Source organism: Arvicanthis niloticus, chromosome 23 (genome assembly GCF_011762505.2).
Source record: "Arvicanthis niloticus isolate mArvNil1 chromosome 23, mArvNil1.pat.X, whole genome shotgun sequence".
NCBI lineage: Eukaryota > Metazoa > Chordata > Mammalia > Rodentia > Muridae > Arvicanthis > Arvicanthis niloticus.
In genome coordinates, this window is record NC_133430.1 from 27,659,962 (window position 1) to 27,681,024 (window position 21,063).

Consider the following 21,063-nt stretch of genomic DNA (forward strand, 5'->3'; position numbering starts at 1 on the left):
CAAAGAGCATCTTGTGAATTGTCTGGAATGCTACCTTGTAGTCAGATACACTCATTTTCTACGTAGAATCCTGGGTGCTATTACAAAGGCCTTGCTAGGTTTGGATGGATTGTCCTGTAGAGACATAAAATTTTTATAGCCAAGGTGAGCAAGAATCAACGAGCCTTTATGTTCTGTGTTTTTCAGTCTATAGAGCAGCTAACCTCTTAAATTGTATCACATTGGTTTGTTCAATGTAAAACTCAGGAGAAGCTGACACTGTTTAGATGAGAATGTCCCACCATCTCAGTGGATCTTCAGAGGACTAGACTATCAGGAAAAAATCTCATCAGAAGAAATAAGCCTCCGTGTGTGTCATAGAAAGAAAAAAATAAAAACATTTGGGCCCATGAAGGTCTCTTCATACATGTACTCCAAGAGCCCTGTCTCTATAACCACTATCCTCAAAAAACCATTTCACTTGTATATAAATGTCTGTGTAGAACAGCTTAATAACTGAAAAGTTTTTCTGTGAGAGGGAAGGAAAACCAGGGGAAAATATTAAAACGTCTTGACATTTCCATTTTCCATCCAAAGAAGAAAATTATATATTGAGACACTCATTATAACTCTTGCATGCCTAAATGAACTCCTTCTGGCAAGAATATACCCAGTCATGGTGGAAACACTGTTCATTTCATAAAAAGAACACTAGGACCTTTGCTTTTGAGTATCTATTATGTGCTTGACGATGTATATTCTAAGCAAGATCAAACTGATAAAAATTATACATTTTTTAACTATTGCTTTTTTAAATTGATATTTTTTCCAGGCTATTGAGAGTTGACCTGTATAACTTTGTTAGTAAAGAATACTGTAACTAATACCAAAAGGCACTGCCAGTGCACGATCTCTTCTGTCGTAGGCCTGCAGAAGATACTGTGTATGGATGCACATCTGGAGATCAAACAGAGAAATCAATGGCTGAAACATAGAAACCACAACATATCTACTTTGCTGATGTCTCTGAATTCTCTGTTTGAAAACATTTTATAATCTCATTTGGCAAGGTGGCATTTATCAGGTAGCAAAGACCCTCAGCATAAACATAGAAAAGAAAACAAACCATCATTTAAATAAAACAAAAAAAAATAAAAATGACTAGTTGCTCAAGCCAAATCCATCTTTGCCCCACTGAGCTTAATCAAGTATTATTGGTGGGCTGGAAGGAAAAAGCTCTAGGGACCTCAGAACAGAAACTCAGATGGAGAAACGTTGATTGGAGACACATTTGCAGGATTTAACTAGCTTTATGCAGCTCCTTAGAGCATTTTCTTTAGTTGCAGAGGGTTCTTTGATATCAGAATGCCTATAACTGGAATTGGAGTCTTTTCCAATAGAAAAATCAATTCAGTCTCAGGTCATGCCACACCACCTGCTGGTGCTGATGGGAAGCTTGAAATTATTCTGAGGTTTTGTAGCTTAAAGCACAGCATATTGCCGGTTATATTCTCCTCCCCAATTCCTACTTTGTCCCAATGAAGATGAAGCAAGGCAGAATGAAAAAAAGAAAAAAAAAAAAAAAAAACTTAGCATCTTCTTGCAACTAAGTGAAACAGGAGCTTGGATCGCAACAATTGATTCAATGGATGGGGGAAAGAGAATAGGAAAAATAACATTCTGTGAGCCTCCTGACATTAGACCAAATCTGCTTGCTAAACAAAAAAGAGAGAAAGAAACCAAGCCATATGGTGAATCCCCGCCTATTTTCCTGAGCAAATTTCTAGGCACAAGAGTACAGATGGGGTCCTAAGATGGAGTCCAACTGCTTCCTAGAGATGAGATATGGCTAACAGTTAGGAGAGACTCTGAAAGATCACACAGAACTAAGAACTAACACACATGAAAGATCACAGACTGCAAGCTTCAAATTACATCTCAAAAATAGGTGAAAATGTACGCTGGTAGCAATTCAAAGACGGAAAGTTGGGAGTAGAATGACACTAACTAACCAGAAGAGGTACAAGGGAAATCTCTGGGAAGATGAGACTTCCCATATAACTAGGGTGTTGGTTCTGTGCATGTGCTTATTAGTATTATACATGTATGGTTCATGCATTTTGCTAACTATGAATTTTATCTCAATCAAAAAAGACTTTACTAACTTTAAAAAAAAGAATACTGAAGAGAGATGAGAGAATGGAATGGAATTATATTTGGTAGCTCTATTGTACAGGACAAGACAAACTAGTTTGTATACATACATAATTTTACCATTAGATGCAAAAATAAATGTAGGAATATGAGTCTCTGTTGAAAAGATACATTAAAATTATACCTGGATGAGACCTGTCCTTGTACCTAACAAGGCAATATAAAAATTATCTTCTGTGAACCAACAGGCTTTTGGAAGATCATTGTCAACACTGTCAACAAGTAACTTGATCAAAATGAAAAAAAAATTACATCATGCTGAAGCTGACAGAAATAAAATTACTGAGGCCACAAACTCCAACAACTCATAATAACCCCTGACAAACTGTAAGACCCTGAACCATGAGGACTATTTCTCTTTAAGTTATATGTGTAATTGTCATTTGGACTTGTAAAAAGAATGTTTTGCCTGAATCTCTACTCATTTTTATGGAAAGCTATATGATACCGAAAGTATAAGCAACCCTGATTCCTGCTGCATCTGATATTGCATGTATGCTAGTATCAGTTGTCATTTTACATGAGGACATTCCATGTCCTCTGATACAAGGTAAATGATACACAAAAGTGATTGTCATAGACAACAGAATAGAATTTAAAAACTTTATCCATGGAACTGGTCCTAAGCATGTTTGCTCGTATGTTCTTGATCTAAAAGTTTCTTGGGCTGACCTGGAATTCTCTGAACTCCCTCTGCCTTAAGACCTTAAGGTCTGTGAGAACAAGAATAGGATACAGATTCCAGGATGTGAGTTTGGGTAATACCTTTGCAGCTGTCTACTCAAGCATTTTTCTCTTGTATCCGCCTTACCTTCCAGATCTTCTCTTTATGGTTCCTTGTGGTCCCCCTAAGCCTTTCTAACAACTCCTTTGTTAGTCCCTGCCTGCCTACAGCTACTGAAGATGCAGAACGACAATCATTTGAAAATTCTCGTCTTGTTACCTGAGAAAATCAGTCCTGATGATGTCCTTGTTTAAAACAAATAAATGTATACATATATGTCATACACATGTATACAGATGCATATATGCCTTCCCCAAATAATAATGTAGCACTAGAAATACAGTATACACAATATCAAGAAATATAGTTAATTAGTGTAGACAATCTGAGCCTAAAGCCCTGTGTATTCCAAAGTGCCCTCCTAAGGAAGTTTCCACTGACAAATCCAGAAAACATTGTTAGGTAAGTCCCCACAGTTAGAGGTAAATAGAACTCAGAACCTTTGTCCTTTTACCTAACAGATTCTTCACTTTGAGCAAATCATTTGACACCATGCATCTTGGTCTTTCTTTTAACTAACTGGATCACAGTAGTACTTATTTTCAAGGGTTGTTGTAAGGTTAGAGTGGGAAAAAAAAAGTAGAAAATAAACTGAGCGCAATGATTAGCACAGTGAAGTGTTTTAGTACAAGGTAAACGAGCAAGTGAGAGATATCCAAATAAAAAAGAATTCAAACTTGAATACATAGCAAATAGCAATCTTGGTCCCAAATTCTACAAAATTATGAAAACTACAAGACAAATAACTATATGCCTTTGAAGATCATTTAAGAACACTGCGTACCAGACCCACACAAGCAATCTTTACATCCATGGGACGATGTAGTTGCCTCTAACACCAGTGTTTACTCTTTATTTGGGGGCAGGGATATAGCCTGCTGATTTCTGTTCACTGGATATACATATGCTCAGGGATAAATGTAACAACACAAGAGACTGTTTTAAAACGCTGCTATTCTTCCATCATTATTAAATCTCTTAAGTTTGCATTCTTAGGCTTTTGAATGCATATATATTCACTTAACACTATGTGGTTTACACTTTTATCGTGTCTCCTGTGTTCTGAAGTTGAACGAATTTGGTACACATTCATTTTATTTTCGCACAAGCATTGTATTTAGCCTTGTGACAATTACATCTGTATGTGCTGTGTTTTTAAATTTAAATTTAATTTAAATAATAGTTCTATGAGTGCTATTATTACATGTGCGTGTCTCACACTTCAGACATGACTCAATTTATAATAGTCTTCTAAGGTGGGTCCTGTACACACCTGTTTCTTGGAGCCATACAGAAATTAATTTTTCCAAGGTAGCATAGATACAGAGTGTCAAGGTATAAATACAGCCGACCTCGCCAACCCACACCAGTATCTGTTCTACTATGCTTCATAGTTAAGGTAAGTTATGGATGAGGAGATGGCTCCATTAGTAATGTGCTTGCCATGAAAACATGAAGACCTGAGTTCAGACCACCAATACCCACATAACAATCCAGACATGGTAGCACATCCCTAGAATCCTAGCTCCAGGTAAGCAGAAACACAAGAATCCATTGAACTTCCTGGCCAGCCAACCTAACCAAAATACTGAGCTCCGGTTCAGTGAAGGATCCTGTCTCAAAAACTACAAAGTGGAGAACAGTAGAGAAATATACAGGGTAATCACCCTCTGGGTTCCACATGGATGAGCACATGTATCTCTGCCATGAAGATATTTATCCACATAAAATACATACACACATAAGTAAGGTAACCTGGAAATCTTCTAATCTAGAGACCATGAGTATAAACAGCTGGGGATACAGAGAACTCTTCTCATTCCATAATAACTTAGGAAATTCTATTTCCAAATGCCTCACCTAGATGTTAAGTCAGAAACTCTTACAAGGTTCAGAATTTTAAAAGACGATAAAACTACAAGAAAGAGCCAATTCTTCATGTTAGATGATTTTGTTGAACCTGAAGGTGTGTTCACCTGGAATTAAGTACCTTTGCCCAATAATTAATGCACAATTTCAGCTTTTATTTTCTAATAATTACCACATTAAATCAAAGCTAATGGGAATGTGATCTTTTATATCAAGCAGACCTGGATTCAAGAATTCATTCAGCTGCTTCCTATGACTTCAGTTTTCTCTGTGCCACAGTCAAGAAATGATGTCCTAGTCTTAGGGACTTGGGACATTTAAAGAAATAAAGGCATCTTCATCAATGTCCTAGGGTAGAATATGATGAGGACTTAACTAATGTCAAATATCTTATTAGTATAATAATAAATCTACCACCATGCCTCTAATTAGTAGTGTCTTCCTACTTAAACCAATGTTTCAAAAAGCTGAATCAACAATTAAATTTCACAGTGTCAGAGACACGACTGGCATTCCAGTCAGTTTTACTCTAAAGCAAATTAGTTAACGACTGTGTACCTTTTATAATAAGTTAAACATACTAACAGGCATCTTTAAATTTTAGTTTATTACAAATAAATTTCCAAGATCAATGTTCATCAATAATAAAATAATATTAGTCAAGACTCAGGTTCTACACATCTAAGGCACAGTAAGAGATTAAAGGGGAATTGGGATTCTTCATCAAGAAATACAATTTGGGTTCTAATAAAAGTGATTAGGAAATGCAATAAGCCCATTTATATTTTTAAAGTACCTAACATGTAATAGTAATCAAGTAAATCAAAGAATACAGTTTAAAGATGTATAATCCTAACTATATGATGCTTAGAAAAGCATTTCTGAGAAGAGTATGTCCGCTGTAAACAGTGAGAGGCATCTGATCCCACTTGCCAGATGGAATGCTCCTTTTCCTTTGTGGCTCTTCTCTTCTGCACCATATTTGCCTACTAGCCACTTACACATTTTTCAGGTGTATTCTTCAACAGAAATGTCCCTAAGAGCATCTGCACTTCCTCATGGAGTTTTAACCCCCTTACCCAGTTATCTTTACTCTACTTTATGACTTCTGACCATAAAGTGCTCATTTATTTTCTACTGAAATACTTTGATATGTGTCTTCCCCATGAGACTGTCATGTCTTATTCATGACTGTGTCTGTGAATAGGAAATATGTGTCTAGTTAATAAAATATGAAGACTATTCTGGACAACAAGTAATTGTCTTACAAGTAAACTCAAATAAGGCTTATTGGATAGATGGATGAAAAGGATAATACAGAGGCTTGGAAACATATAACCAAACACATAAATGTACTTTACAACTATGATACTTATTTATGCATAGAAAGCCTAGAGACAAATTAATATACATACATCTACACACTTGTTTGCATAGTAAATAATGTAGATATTGCTGGAGCTTTTTAAAGCCTAGATGGGAAGTGTTTTTTCTTTTTTAACAGTTTTAATCAATACGCCAACTGACATTAAAAAAATAAATAGACCAACACAATAAATAAAAAGCAAAAGGCCAATCAATGGCCAGCAGTGCAGCTTAACAGCCACTCCTGCAGAAAACTGTCTGAAAAGGTGCTTCACGCTCCACGATCTGCACGATCCACAGCTGCTCACTATTGATTTGTTGAACTCAAAGAACATCTATTATCACATGCCAGTGTGAACCCAGCAATTTCTTCACCAAGTAGCCTGCAATGTACAGTTAACTGTATAGCATGGGAGAGGTACTCGAGACCCAACATTAATGTCCTTCTCATCCCACAAAGCCAATACAAGTGCCTCATTCCTAAAGCCAGGCAACCAATGTGTGCTCAGGGCTTGTATACCTGGGTTATCCTATATGTACATCTCTAGAGCACAAAGGGAATAACAAAATCTGAGAATTGTCTGCAACTCCAAATGTTGTTACAAACCTGGTCCATGGTAAGAACACAGTAAAGGGGAGAGGAAAAATGTTTGAAGGAGATGTTTTTATGAAGTTCCTAGACATGACAATTTATACAGCTGTTTGGAGAACATAGATTTTGTGCAATGTGGAAGACAGAAGTCAACAGCAAGCTTCGAATGGGAGTTGTACTGTCAGACAATATGGTAAAGGATTCTAGATTCTCCTGACAGTGTAATGATGAGAGCATGCTAGAATTTCCCAGCCTCCTGGTCCTGGCTTAAAATTATATATATAATATATTCTGAAAAGAATGTTTCTGTAAGAACCACTGTGTTTTAGCTGGAAGAGAAGTAGGGTCATAAGCACCTACCCCTCGCAGGGAAGCCATTGATAATGATGGCTGCTAGGCAGGCTTCTAGGGGAGAGAGAATCTGTTTTCTTTAAGGGTCAGTCCCCTGGAGTATTAGCAATACTCTAATCGTGCTCTAATGGATAGACCCACGTCTAACCTATAAGGAAATACATGAACAGCACAAATTAGACACATTGAACTATAAGTTTAAAAAGGGTGGAAAGTTGGGAGGGTTTGTAGATGAATCTGGGATGAGAGTTAGAGAAAGCAGTTGGGCATGAATATAATCAAAATACACTGAATGCATTATTAAATTCTCAAAAAAATATTATATTAAAAGACCATTTTTACTAAGTTTCATTTCTTTTGTAGTTCCTTAACTGTATCCTCAAATAGAAGTGTTATCAGCCAGGCTTCAAATGGTACTGACGCACAGAGAGAAGTCAGCCTCTTGGGTTTGACATTTTCAGAGGAGCTAAAGACTGTCTTCAGAGAATGTTACTTAGCAAATGTCTGTGTCTTTCCATAAATCCCTCATTAACTCAAAATTGCTTCTGATACTATCAAAATGGTCCCAAAGGCTGACTTCAGAGAAACAGTTCCTCGTGATATTTCCTTTACATAAAGCAGTAGAAGGTCATATCTTAAACTGTGTGTAGCTGTTGGTAAATCAATTATACCTGAGTTTCTCATCCTATGATTTCTTTTTCTATCTTACACAAGGGAGTCACTCTTACACACAGTAATCAGTTCCTGAAAATGTGTCACACTTTAACAATGATCACCTCTTTGTGAGTGGATATTCACACCACCATACTCATCAACCCAACATGCAAACACAAAGGATAATGAAATAAAAATGAAAGCCATCTAGGCTTGCTCTATCAAACCATAGATTAAAGGTTTAAATGTACATCATACTCCCGGAAGCTGTATCTATGTACCAAAATCTCAAAATTACACAGAAAAAAAAAAAACCCAACTTTGATGAATCAGCAGAGTTCATTAGTGTTAGAACCAACTTTAGAATAAATGATCCAAGACCCAGACATTTTATTCTTTTCTATAAATTTTTAAACACACTTGAATATTATCAGCTAAATATCTATTTTGGAAAATATGAAACTGAGCCATTTCCCTGCTGATCAAGTTGTTATTTTTAGGTATACAGTAATAAATTGACATGATTTCTTTTCCACTAATTAAGGATCAATCTGTTTCACCAAGGCTCATAGAAAATGACAGATCAGATTCAAACTTTTCACCAAATGCTTTTGGTCAGTGGATTTTATATCCAGCCAATTCACTTAGCATCACAGTAGCATTGCAAGATATATAATTTATTTTAAGTAGATAAATAGGTGGATGGATAGATAGATAGATAAATGATAGAAAAATAGATATAGAGATGATAGATACATAGATACATAAATAGAAGATATGTAAATAATAAAAAGATATGATTGATACATAGATGATAGAAAGCTAGATAATACATAGAAGAAATATAATAGATGGAAGATAAATAATAGGAAGACCGAGATAGATATGTAGGAGATGATAGATAGATAGATGATAGATAGACAATAGATAGATAAATAATAGATAAAATAGATAGGTGATAGATAGGTAATAAAGAAAATTGTACAGAATGCCCACTTATTTTATTGGTAACATGAACATTTTTTATTAAATTTAGTCAAGATGGGCTTCTTATAACATGTAGGTTACCCAAACAATTAATCGTTAAGGAACTCTATGCTCTTCTATATATGGTCTGATTCTAGCACTTCTCTATATTTTTTACCCTTCCTATCTTTTCTTATTAACTTATTGTATCCTTTCTTTTTCTTTTGATCCCTCCCCAACACAGCTATAGCTTTATTCATGCAATGCATGAGCTTACTGAAGTCTTCTACTGACACAAAATGATGATATTCCTCTCCTCTTCATATAGACTAAGTTTCATGAATTTATTAACATAAAATTGCAGAGAAAAACAGAGAGTAAGTTTCACGTTAAGGGTATTTATGCAACAAAATAGCAAGTTACAACTCTAAAAGCCAAGTTCAATATATAAAAAAAAAAATCCAATGGTTTATAAGATAAAGTAGTGAGGTTGGGTCTAGGCAAACTGGCTTTGATGCTAATTCTAAAGAGAAGATCCTAAAAATAATTCAGATGTCAAACACTGGATGAAGGAATATACATTGCAATACTTTTAGTCAACTTTGTATTTTGACATATTTGCTTGAGTTTTGTTAAAATTTCCTAGTCATATCCAATGAATGCATCTGGATTCTATGTACTTATCTGCCTCAGTTATAAAGATGCTATATGCCTTATTAACATACCACCCCCAGTGGTATGTAAGAAGTTCTTGTACATTCTCCTAAAGAAGCCAAGCCAAACTGAATGTGTGAGTGATTTGCTTTCTTAAGTCTTCTATGAGCAGAAGATGCAAGAATGTTGTTAATAATATAACATCTAAAATACATTTCTCCAAGTATTCATGGTTTGAAACTTATATCATAAAAAGCAATAACATTTTACCAATTCTCGTCCAAATGCTTCATTGTACATCAACAAATTGCCCAAGTTACACTCAAAAATAATTTTCTCTGGGGAAAATCAAAAGCAAATCGTAGAAACCTAGAAAGAGCCTTTGTTAATCTTTACCCGAAAACATTTGACCCATATGACAAAGCAACAAATCAATGACAGAAAAATCCATACATACCTTCGGAAGGTTGTGCACACCGATGATCATTAGAGAAACTTACCTCTTTGCCTCTTCTGTGTGCAGTCTCGTCCTGGCCATTTTCCCTACCTGCTGTTGGATATATGTGCAATGGGAATACGCTTGTGAGGCTAAAGAGGCATTATGCCACCAGTGAGAGGAAACAAATGTGTCCTAGTACATCTTTCACAGACAAATTGGAGGGAAAAGAAAAAGCAGAGAGCACAATTCCTCCTGGTACTGGATTGGCCCATAACTATCTGTTTCATAGTAAAATAGCATTTCTAAATCATAAATATGGAAACCAGCAAAAGCAATTGATGCCAAGCCCTTCTGCAGGTATCCTAGTACATAATAGTTTCCTCTAGATTGCCAGACTCTGATTTGTTCATCTTTAACATACTAAAGACAAAACTGAAATGGAAATTACAAGAGATGCCTACACCCATGGTAAAATCTGATTAATAAGGAATCAGGTGAAACTAAGTAGACACAATGGGATATATATATATATATATATATATATATATATATATATATTCCTCAATATGACTTCACTCTTTAATCCAGTAACTTTGTGTACTTGTTTTATAACCAAATATTCTAATGAGTTTAGATTATAATGTTCATGTCTGCTGTGATGGCTGTGTTTAGAAAGATCAGACAATCAGAGGGGCCATCTAAGGTTAGTCATGTTCTTTTGACAAGATCTTGAATAGGCCATGGTTAGGAAAATGCCACAATAACTAGGTAGAGTGACAAGGTGACAAGAAATAGATACTCATGATATGAAACATCTTCAGTACCATCATTGGGTCACATCCATAAAAACAGTCCTTTCTTTGACCCAAATCAATCAGTGTATCTGCTGCACCACTAAAGGACAAAGTAGTAATTATAGACACTCTCAGCATTAACTAAATATGCTCTGTGTGTGTGTCATATTTAAATATTTGAAATGTTTGTATATAAAGGACAGTTATGTGTAGCATTACTTTCTACATTCCCTTTTAAGATTTCTCAGAACCACTTGAAAGTATTTCCAGTAGAAAAACTGTACACTCACGATCATTGCACTGGTTTCCAGAATATGATGTCATGGAGCAGTCACAGGTGAAGCCTTCCCACTGCTGCATGCAAACCCCCTGGTTGGCACATGAATCCTCCTGACAGGTTGTGCTGGGTCCTGGTAGTGCACAAAAACGGAGGGTGTGGGGTGAGAAAGAGGAATAGGACAAACATTAAAAAGTAATCAATTAAGACATCACCTAAATCTACTACCATCATGCCCCCATACATTCAAAAACACAACCATCAAAAATATCAACTCCATCACATGCAACAGAAGTCAGTATATACAAAGTATGACAGAAATACATACTTGGCCACACATTATTAATGATTACACAGAAAAGGGAGAGGGCTGAAAGCATGTTCTCCTTTAGGTAGACTTTGCATAAAAGTTTCATGTTCTATCATTCAACTAAAAGACACCTCATTTGGAGCAGGAATTTGTCCTTGAATAATGCTAAAGTAAAAAAAAGCACGTATTCTTGCAATTCTAATGAAATAAAGCACAATGTTTTATTCCAAAACTAAAAGCCCCTAAATCCATTCTGTAATGCTACAGTGATAATAATTAGAAAGGAGGAGAAGGAGGAAAAATTAGCTCAAGTGTGCTGTGTCTTATAGGTGTTAAGCGATTTATGTAAATTGTGTTATTAAGTACCCCCAGAAGCATAAATAGTTAATTATGATAAACTCCATTCCATAGATTTATAGCATTACACCAATTTACCCAAGGTCCCACGTTTCTTCAAGAATGATAATGCCTACTTTAAAGAGACTAATACTGTGGCTAGCTCTTCACCAGAGATTCCCAGAGTAAAATCTTTACAACAGTCATCATTGGTAGAATTAGAAATACTTGAGGCTCACACTCAACCCGATGAACTGGAAACTTTGGAGGAGAGAAAAATACACCTGCACAACCTTCGGAAATTCTACTGCAGCCCACAGTTTGAAAGCTACCACACTGCAGCACACTGTTACTTAGAGATTTAATATACATGATAAGGTGTGTCTGTCCCTAGGGTGTTTCTAGACTAAAAGATGCAAGAGAATTATTTTTGCTGTAAGGAAAAAGTAGTAAATCCTAGGTAATTTTCTTTCGTTATTATTTCTATTTTATGTGTCTTTATCTAATTCTATCTAAGTTTAGTGGTACATGTACATAATTTATAAGCTAGTATATCTACTTTCAAGGCTTTCTAGGAGTCTATTTGTTTTCCCAGACAGGAGTAAAAAAGAGTATCATACAAGTTTTGCAATCCCATTCCTACAGACTACCATTAAAATCATTCTTTTTGGTTAGTCTGAAGCCAATCTTTAATCATTCTCTTTTCATTCTTACCTTATACTTTAGCCTTGGGGTAAGTATAAATAGTAATATCTGAGCTAGCAAAAATAGTGTGAAATTCAGGATAAGTCCAGATTCCCCAAATTCCTCAGCCAAGGAGATGGGCCCTGTGGCTCAACGAATGCATAAGTCATGAACCAATGCATAAAAGCACTTGACAGAGGGAAGAAAATATATTTATTGCAATTACTGCATCTTTTGCATTTTCTAAGCTAAGCTTCACACAGGCACAGAATGTGACAGTCACTAAATGTGACCATGCAGGATGTTCAAGAGAGATCAGGTACTACAGAGGGTTCACCATCTAGGTGGCAAGACATTTTGTATTTATTCATGAAGGGTGGAAGCAGAACAAGCCATCACTCATGAGGCAAAGCTATTAGGATATGACATAAGAAAGTTCAAGACAATTACTAACACTGAGGGAACAGCGCCACTGCTGGGCTTCTTCAGTTCCTATTTGCCATGTGGTTCCCCCATGTGGAGATGAAAGGAGGTACATGGCCATGTTCTCAGTGGGTCTTAAACTTGAGCATTGTGTCCTGCAAGTTTCATTAACAATGGCAAATCAGGACAGCTTCTTTCAAAGGATAAAAGTGTCTGAGAAATCCACAGGAATCCCTAGCCAAACAGCTTTCACCAGACAATGGACTAGTAATTCAACTGTGCTCAAGAATCGGAAACACATGGAAAGCTTCCCCTTGAAAGGCAGAAACTTGGAGAAAACACAGCAATTCCTTGCATGGTTACTGAATCTAGGGGGAAGCCATTCTCCTCTCCTCTAACTGCCATATTTTAGCCATTTTTGAAGACCAGCCTGCACAACACCCCCAGATCAAACATTCTCCAGTAACTTCAAGCAGGATCTTTCTCCTTAGTGGACACACACCTATTATCTGTAGCATTAATGTCTCCATGTGATAATGTTCAATTTAGCACTTTATTACACATTCTGCCATCTTCTACTTACGTTAGCACCTGACTTTCTATGTATCTGTTTCTAACTATTTGTTATTAAAAGACCAATTGCTGCATGCTTTTTAGAAGTTATGGATTGTGGTTCGGGTAGGTCCTTTCTGCATCAGATATGCATGCATTCAAAGAAAGTGTTTCCATATGTAACAAGCTGATATGAACTGCTTGTTTCATAATTTTTTCTTGTCTCATACTTTTAAACCCTGAATGAGAAAGTAAGACTTTAGTCTGCAAAGAGAACAGACGTACATCTTTTGCATTCATTAAAAGGTTGCTCAGGAATCAATCAGAGAGGGAAATACAGATCATTTCCAAATTCTTCTATGCTGCCCCTCATCCCATAAGGGTCAACATCATGCAGGTAGCACTCAATGACTTGCTGTGTTATCACTGTCCTGTCGAATGTTAAATGATTTCACATCAGTTCACAACCAAACATGGAACTCCTTTCAAGGAGTCTCCTACCTTTTATCTCTGTTACACTACCTACCAGCTGTCTTCTGATCACAGTTTACTAGCTCTGTTCCCAACTCTCTAACATGCTGATATTCAGACTGTTGTCACTGACTTATGACATGAGTGGGCATCCCAAAGCTTATGAGACAAGCACATTCCCAGGCCCCAGGTAGCCCTACTGTTTGAGGGCTGGATCAGAAATCTGAGTTATACCAGGCTCTCCAGAGGTTTCTAACACCTTGTCTTACATTCCAGGGCTACTATTCCAGACTTGTGGCCTATCTTGATCCTCAACCTCTTTTGTCCCTGTTGGAGCCAGAGGGTGAGCAACCCCTCATGCAGATTTCCAAAACCCATGCTCATCCATTATTCAAGCTTCAGCTCAGACAGAGCAGAGCGTGTTCAAGCCACCCCTGCCATTATACATTTTAATACAATGTATTTCAATCATATGCACTGCCCACCCTTTTATTCCAGCTACCTCCCAACCTTTTTAAACAAGGGCTCTAGGGCTTGAACTTGGTGTCTTGTGCTTGTACAGCAAGCACTTTATCAACTGAGTTATGTCCACAGCTCAGTACCTGACTTTTTAAGGGCTGAATATGTACATATGAGTCATTTTGCTTTATCCACTTATCTGAAGACCACACCTAACTCAGTTCTATTTTTAGCTATTATATACAACGTTGCAGTGAACATCAGAATAGAGACATCTCTTTGACATATTGATTTTAATTCCCTTGGATATGTGCCCAGAAGTAGTATCGTTAGATCAGATGCTAATTCTATTTTTAGTTTTCTGAAGAACTTCCATACTGTTTTCTGTAATTACTGCATTAATTTACATTCCCACCAACAACATAATGATTTTTCTCTCCTCCATTTTCCTGCCAATTTATCATATTTTTCCCATCACAGTCATTCTAACAGATATGAGTTACTAACTTGTTATGGTTTAACATCCGTTTCCTCAATGATTTGAGGTGAAAAGGTTTTTATATCCCTGATACATATTGGTATTTAAGTCTTTTGTCCATATTTTCAATGGATCATTTGTTTGCCGCTACTTGATTAATTGGGATCCTTATACATTTGAGATATTTACTTATCAACGAATATTTGATTTGCAAATGTTTCTTCATAATCCACAGGTTGTGTCCATACTCTATTAATTATTCTCTTGCTATGCAAATGTTTTATAGTTTGGTATAATCTAACTTCTTTATAAATACATATATTTATACACATATATATTTGTTCTCTGTATTTTCAGTATTACACAGGAAACCTTGCCAACACAAATGTTATAGAGCCTTTTCTATGTTTTCTTCTAATGGTTCTATAATAGCAATTGGATGTTTAGTCCCTCAAAGGCTGAGGTACTGTTGGGTTCACACTTACACCTTGTATTTCTAATGTAACATTTGGTCTAGAACAATATTTCTAAACCTGCCCTATGTTGCAGCCTTTTAATATAGTTCCTCATATTGTGCTGGCACCCCCAACCATAAAGTTATTTTTGTTGCTGCTTCATAACTATAATTTTGGTTACTATGATGAATTGTAGTGCAAATATTTTTGGAGATAGATGTTTGCTAAAGGGTTGCAACCCATGAGTTTGAGAACTATATATGGATTGAGGACTCGTGAATCAGTAGTGAGTGAATAAAGGATTATAAGTAGGGAAGAAAGGTCAGTGAGAGGCATGGAAGAAAGAGAAGGAAAGGAAAGAGGGAGTAAAATGAGGTTGGAGAGAAGAGGGGAGAAAGAAGGAGAGAGGGTGGGAGAAAAGGGAGGCAAAGAAAAAAAGGGAAGCTAGAGAGGGAGAGGGAAGGACTTATTTCATTAGTGCTTAAAGCCAATTTTTTCTGAAAAAAAATAATTTTCTCTAGAATTTAATAATTGTAGTTTATATAAACAAATTTTGACTTGCAGCTCACTTTTTGGTATGTTTGTTTGATTGTTTGGGTTTTTTGTTTTAAGTAGTATATGTTAGACCATGCTTTTTCTTCTAACTTAAAAATGAGGTACATTCTGCTGGGTCTGGTGGAATACACCTTTAATCTCAGCACTTGGAAGGCAGAAGCAGGTGGATCTCTGAGTTCAAAGCTATCTAGGTCTACAAAGTGAGGTCCAGGACACCCAGGGCTACACAGTGAAATCTTATCTCAACAAACAAACAAACAAACAAAAAATAAAAAACCAACAAAAAATGTAGGTACATTCAGGTTCACCATATATTGAAATAGGATTCTCTTTTTTTTACCATACCCAGGTATAGTGAGAAATAATTATCCCAAATGAAAAATGGGGTTAAATATAGAGCAAAATTTCTAAATGATATTAGTAGCAAAGTATATTTTATGCCCATGTATTCAGTGAACATAAATGTTCCATTCAATATTTATTCCATATAAGTAGTAACTCTTGGGAAAAAAATGAAATTAAAAAGATGTGCCATGTAGGTCACAATGGTGGGTGGGGGACTTTTTCAACAATGTTTCCCACTGTATATCCTTTGATAGCAGCTAACCTTGACTAAAGATGACAATGGCTATGAACAGCATAGCATGTTATTAGTGTGCTGTCTAATTCCTAGCTTTGGTTTTTACTGCCCAAAGAAACATAATGTTGTTTGTTTCTTTCATTCTGCTGTTGTTAGATGATAATCTGACAACTGCCACAAATGGATCCTTCGTGATCTGGAATTCTTTTTCTCTCCCAAGAACTGCCCTATGTTCCCATTGGATAACCAATCCTCTCCAAATATACCTCTGAGGCACATGCCTCCTGGTTTTGTCACTTCCTCTTCATGTTCTAGAAAATGAAGTTAGCAGAGGATATTTTGTACTGATAGATTCTTAAAATGAGAACTATCATGACCCTGGTAATGGAATGGACTGTTCTCTCCTGCTGCCCAAGCAGACTATAACCAAACATAGGTCTTAGTGTCCCAACTTACTGTTGATGAACACTGCTGAGCCAGCATCAGCTTCTACCCTGAAGGTAGAACTGGGACCACATCAGTGCTCACTAAGGCATCACAGTCTCTCTTACCAAAGATGATCAGTGGCTCATGGCTTCTCAGTTGGCAGCTGGGAAAAATCATACAATCAGTGTGACAAGCAGCAACATGTTAGTGGCAATTTCAGTAACACCTCAGTGCTCTTTAGCTACTTCATCCGCTCTCTGATACACTGAGAATACTATAGTGTAACATGGGCCCAAGAAAGGGTTGAAATTTAAGATACACTGAGGAAGCTTTTCTCCCCAGCAGCCTCTGATCCCTGGTCTGTGTTGAACCAGCAATAGCTAAGACAAATGGATTTGTTTCATGCATTGACTTTAGTGGTCTATAACGATCCCAGCATTGTCCATTGGAAGTTACCTCATGCTTTGTCTTGGCAATTGGTTTACAGAACTGTTAAAAATCTCTTGTTATGGAACAGGCCACACAACACCTAAGTCATCAAAGATTCATGAGCCAAATTCTATGCTTAAACGATAAGAGAAGTAATATTCCATGACAATGAGGAGGCGGGAGTTCACACTGCCCCATAGAGGGGGGAATAAAAGAAAGACAAATCAGCTGTTATCATAATCCTTCTTGCTTCAGTTCCTCTATTCTTGGGGTCCTTGAACCATAGATACCCAATGAGGACATCACTCCCATTTTTAAGAGCAAAGATTTTAAAGTTAGTCATCACATGAAGCAACATCAACACTTGAAGCAAATCCATTTGCCTTAGATCCTACTGGTTCTACATGGGCCATGGATCAGAGTCTGCTGGGGAGAAAAGCTTCATCCAGACATCGTAAGTTTCAACCCCTTCTCATGCCTGTGCTGCAGATTTTGTTTTCCCCCCCCCAACACTGATTTAGTGTTGTGCTGGGGCAATACAGGGTAGGTAAAAATAAGTGTGTGTTTGTGTGTGTATATGGGGAGGGGGAGAAGAGGAAGAAGAGGAAGACGGGGAGGAGCAGAAGGTGGAAGAGGAGGAAAAGAAAGTGAAGGAGAAAAAGAAGAGGAGGGGGAAGAGGAAGGAAGGAGGAGGAATGGTAGAAGAGTGTGCTGGCTAGTTTTATGGCAACATGATACAATTTACAGTCATCTGAGAGGAGGACATTATCTATTTTTAAAAAGTCTCTATAAAATCTTACTTTAGGAATGCAGGTTAAGTTTAGCACTTTCTTATCTAGTGATTAATGTGGGAGGGTCCCTGCTCTTGGGGGTAGTGCCACCCATGAGCTGGTGGTCCTAGGTACTATAAAAACAAACAAACAGACAGACAGACAGACAGACAGACAGACAGACAGACAACAAAAACAGGCTGAGCAAGCCACTGAGCAGCCCCCCTCCATGAGGTGCTCCTCTCTCTGAGTCCTGCCCTGTTGGAGTTCCTGTCCTGACTGCCTTTGCTGATAGAGTATGATATAGAAGAATAACCAAAATAAACGCTTTTCTCCCAAATTTGCTTTTGGTAATGCTGTTTCATCACAGCAATGGGAAGCATAACTAGGATAATGGGTATTGAGTAAATAGCGTTAGAACTAATCAAAATAATATTTTATAAAAACTCTCTCCAGCTTAAAGTCATTCTGATACTTCGTAGTTCTACGTAACCTGTGTACCTCGAGTACAGTCGGATACCAACTTAAAACCTGTGACATAGTAGGAAAAGAAATGTAGCTTTAAAATTCAGTTCTAGCATTTACTATCAATATAAATGTGGCCTATCTAAGCTTAGTTTCTGCATTTTTATGCTATAAAGGATTCTACTTCATGTGGTGAGGCTTAAGCAAAATTACTAATGTAAAGTTTATAAATAAGATAACAGCATAGGCCATACAATGGCAGGATATAATTTACAAGTCTGTAGTGTTCTCCTGAACTCTGCCACTTTCAATACATGACATCATCAGTTCTCTTGAATAGAAAAATTGGGCTTTTTCTTCCTGCTTAAGTTGGGTACAAAGTCAGTGAGGTGCTCAGAAATACAACATATTATGTAGCTAATGGGTCATATTGACATAACCTCTCATCCTTGAGGGACAGAACCAAAACTGCTATGGGATGTTTAGCTTAATTCCTGTCCCCCTTATTATTTCCCATAAGGCAGACCATTTTTGATTTCTTTTAAGTCAGGTAATATATTTCATAACATAAAATATAACAGAGAATGTGATTCAGCCCTTAGCTTTGAGGAAAATGAGGTAAAGAATGAACTGTATTCCTTCTAACAAAATTGGAAAATTAGAATGTCCCTCACAAACAAAGGGTAAATGCCAATGTCTTCTAGGAATGCCTTAACAGAGGGCCAACGAGATGGCTTAGTGGAAGTAAAGGCACTAATGGACAAAGTTGATGACTCTTGGTTTCTTCCTCAGGACCCACATAAGGGAAGGTGAGAACTTGCTGTCAAGTATGGTCCTCTGAACTACACTACACATGCATGTAACTGTGTGTATCTACTCACATACCACCCTGCCACATAAGTAAATAAATCAATGTAGTATAATTTAGGAAGTAAAATTTATAAAAAAAAAAAAAAAAGAAAGAAAGAAAGAAAGAAAGAAAGAAAGAAAAGAAAAGAAAATTCTAAAAATAAGACCCATTAAGGAAAGCCACAATGAACACAGAGAAGAAGTGATTCTGAAGAACTGTCTGGCTTGATAAAGCATGCTGCTTTATTCCCCCACGGGTTTTGTTTTGTTTGTTTGTTTGTTTTGCTCCTTTCTTATATAGGAAAGGTTTTACAGAGTTTTTTTTTTTCTTCTCCAGTGAGATCCACCTTGAAAACCTAAAGAAATAATCAATATGCTTCCGAGTGTTCCCATAGGACGATCATGCTATGAATGGGTGACCAAGACAAAAACCTCAAATTGATGGTATCTCTATTCCACTGAGTAGGACTCACAGCCTTCATATAGAGCTTGGTGTGAATGCAAAATGGTCATAGATTCCTTGCAATCTTTTGTCATAATGTGTCTCTGTTATCAAGCACAAGCAGGAAAAAGAGATTGTTTTCATCCTGGATACTCTGTGCATCTTCTGGGAGGGAACTTTTTTCCTTTCTTTGGCCAGTAGAGTACCAGAGCCTAGGAATCTGCCCTTTCTCCCCGGAATATGTACCTTCACTTCTCATCTTGCTCTCTGTCTCAGTTCCTATCCTTCTCATCAGTTTCTACTCTGGAGGAATGGGCCAGGAAATCTCTACATGATACAAATCAGACCCAAATATCAGTTTCCTCCTTATAGCAGCCTCAGGATAAATCCAACTCCCTACAAGGAATGTCAGTTATTCTATCTCCACTCCTGCCCCAGAATCATCTGTCGTATCTCCACGTGCATATTATTTTAGTTTAACTAGACTATCTTTAGTCCCTTGAACCAGCCAAGCTCTTAAATGAGCTTCCTCTATAAATTCACCTGAGAAATACTTGCTATTTAGTCTCAGGTAAAATTCTGCCTGAGAAATTATCCCTAAGAATTCACCTTGACTACATTTAACCATTCGGGCTAGTCAATTTCCTCCCTGTTCACATGACACCATGTATAACTCCAGGATAGCTGTTTTCATTCTGCAATGTAATTATTGGCTGCTTTCCTGGCTTCTCTGATATGTAGACAGCATAATATGAGTGCAGCATTTATCTACACTCCTAGATAAATGTGTGATATACAGGAACAGCTGAAACCATCCCGTTAAACCAAGCAGCATGATCATTAAAGAAGTTTTGTTTTTTAATTAAGTAAATAAAAAACAATCCAATAACACAAGCTATAGAACTCAAACTATTGATTATTAACCCAGACTACAAATGTCACTCCTCATAGCTCATTCTTATATACATTTTAGAGTCCCTTTGCATCTGCCTTGTAAACTGCCCTGTTTCTGTATTATGTTTTTACTGCCCTTGGTACTTAATGCTACAAACTATCTCTGTCCACAGGTTATTGCTGAATATGTCAGCATATGAGTAATATCTATCCACTATTGTCAAGAAAACTAAAACTGAAAATGAGTGTATCCTAGAGTTAAGTTGCCAGAAAACAGAGAAAGAGTAAGGTGATACAAAATAATTATAAAGAATATAATATAAGCTCGTGAGACAAACAAGAAACTCCTGTATCATTACAAAAAGAAAGTAACTTTATGGAAACAGGAGTGATTTAAACTCATGTTTTACTGTTACTGACCAGGCTTTTGTAAAAGAGGACTGTTAAGATACTTCGACGTCTTTTCTTCCCAATATGTACATACTTGTTAGACAATTTATGATAACTAGAGAGGCCAATCCCTCATTTATAAAAGAACTGTCAAATA

The 21,063-nt window shown here is 36.8% G+C and overlaps 1 protein-coding gene across 47 annotated transcripts in view; it reads right to left on the minus strand.

Annotated features, from left to right (window-relative positions):
* Nucleotides 1-21,063, minus strand: part of Nrxn3 (neurexin 3) — a 1,548,305-nt gene that overhangs the window by 759,565 nt on the left and 767,677 nt on the right. For all 47 annotated transcript variants that reach the window (XR_013106667.1, XR_013106666.1, XR_013106665.1 and 44 more), the window contains one exon: nucleotides 10,952-11,071. Coding sequence is in view for 44 of the 47 variants with exons in the window: in XM_076921537.1 (XP_076777652.1) it covers nucleotides 10,952-11,071 (120 nt within the window). In the remaining 3 variants the exon portion in view is untranslated. The remainder of the gene's footprint in view (nucleotides 1-10,951; nucleotides 11,072-21,063) is intronic.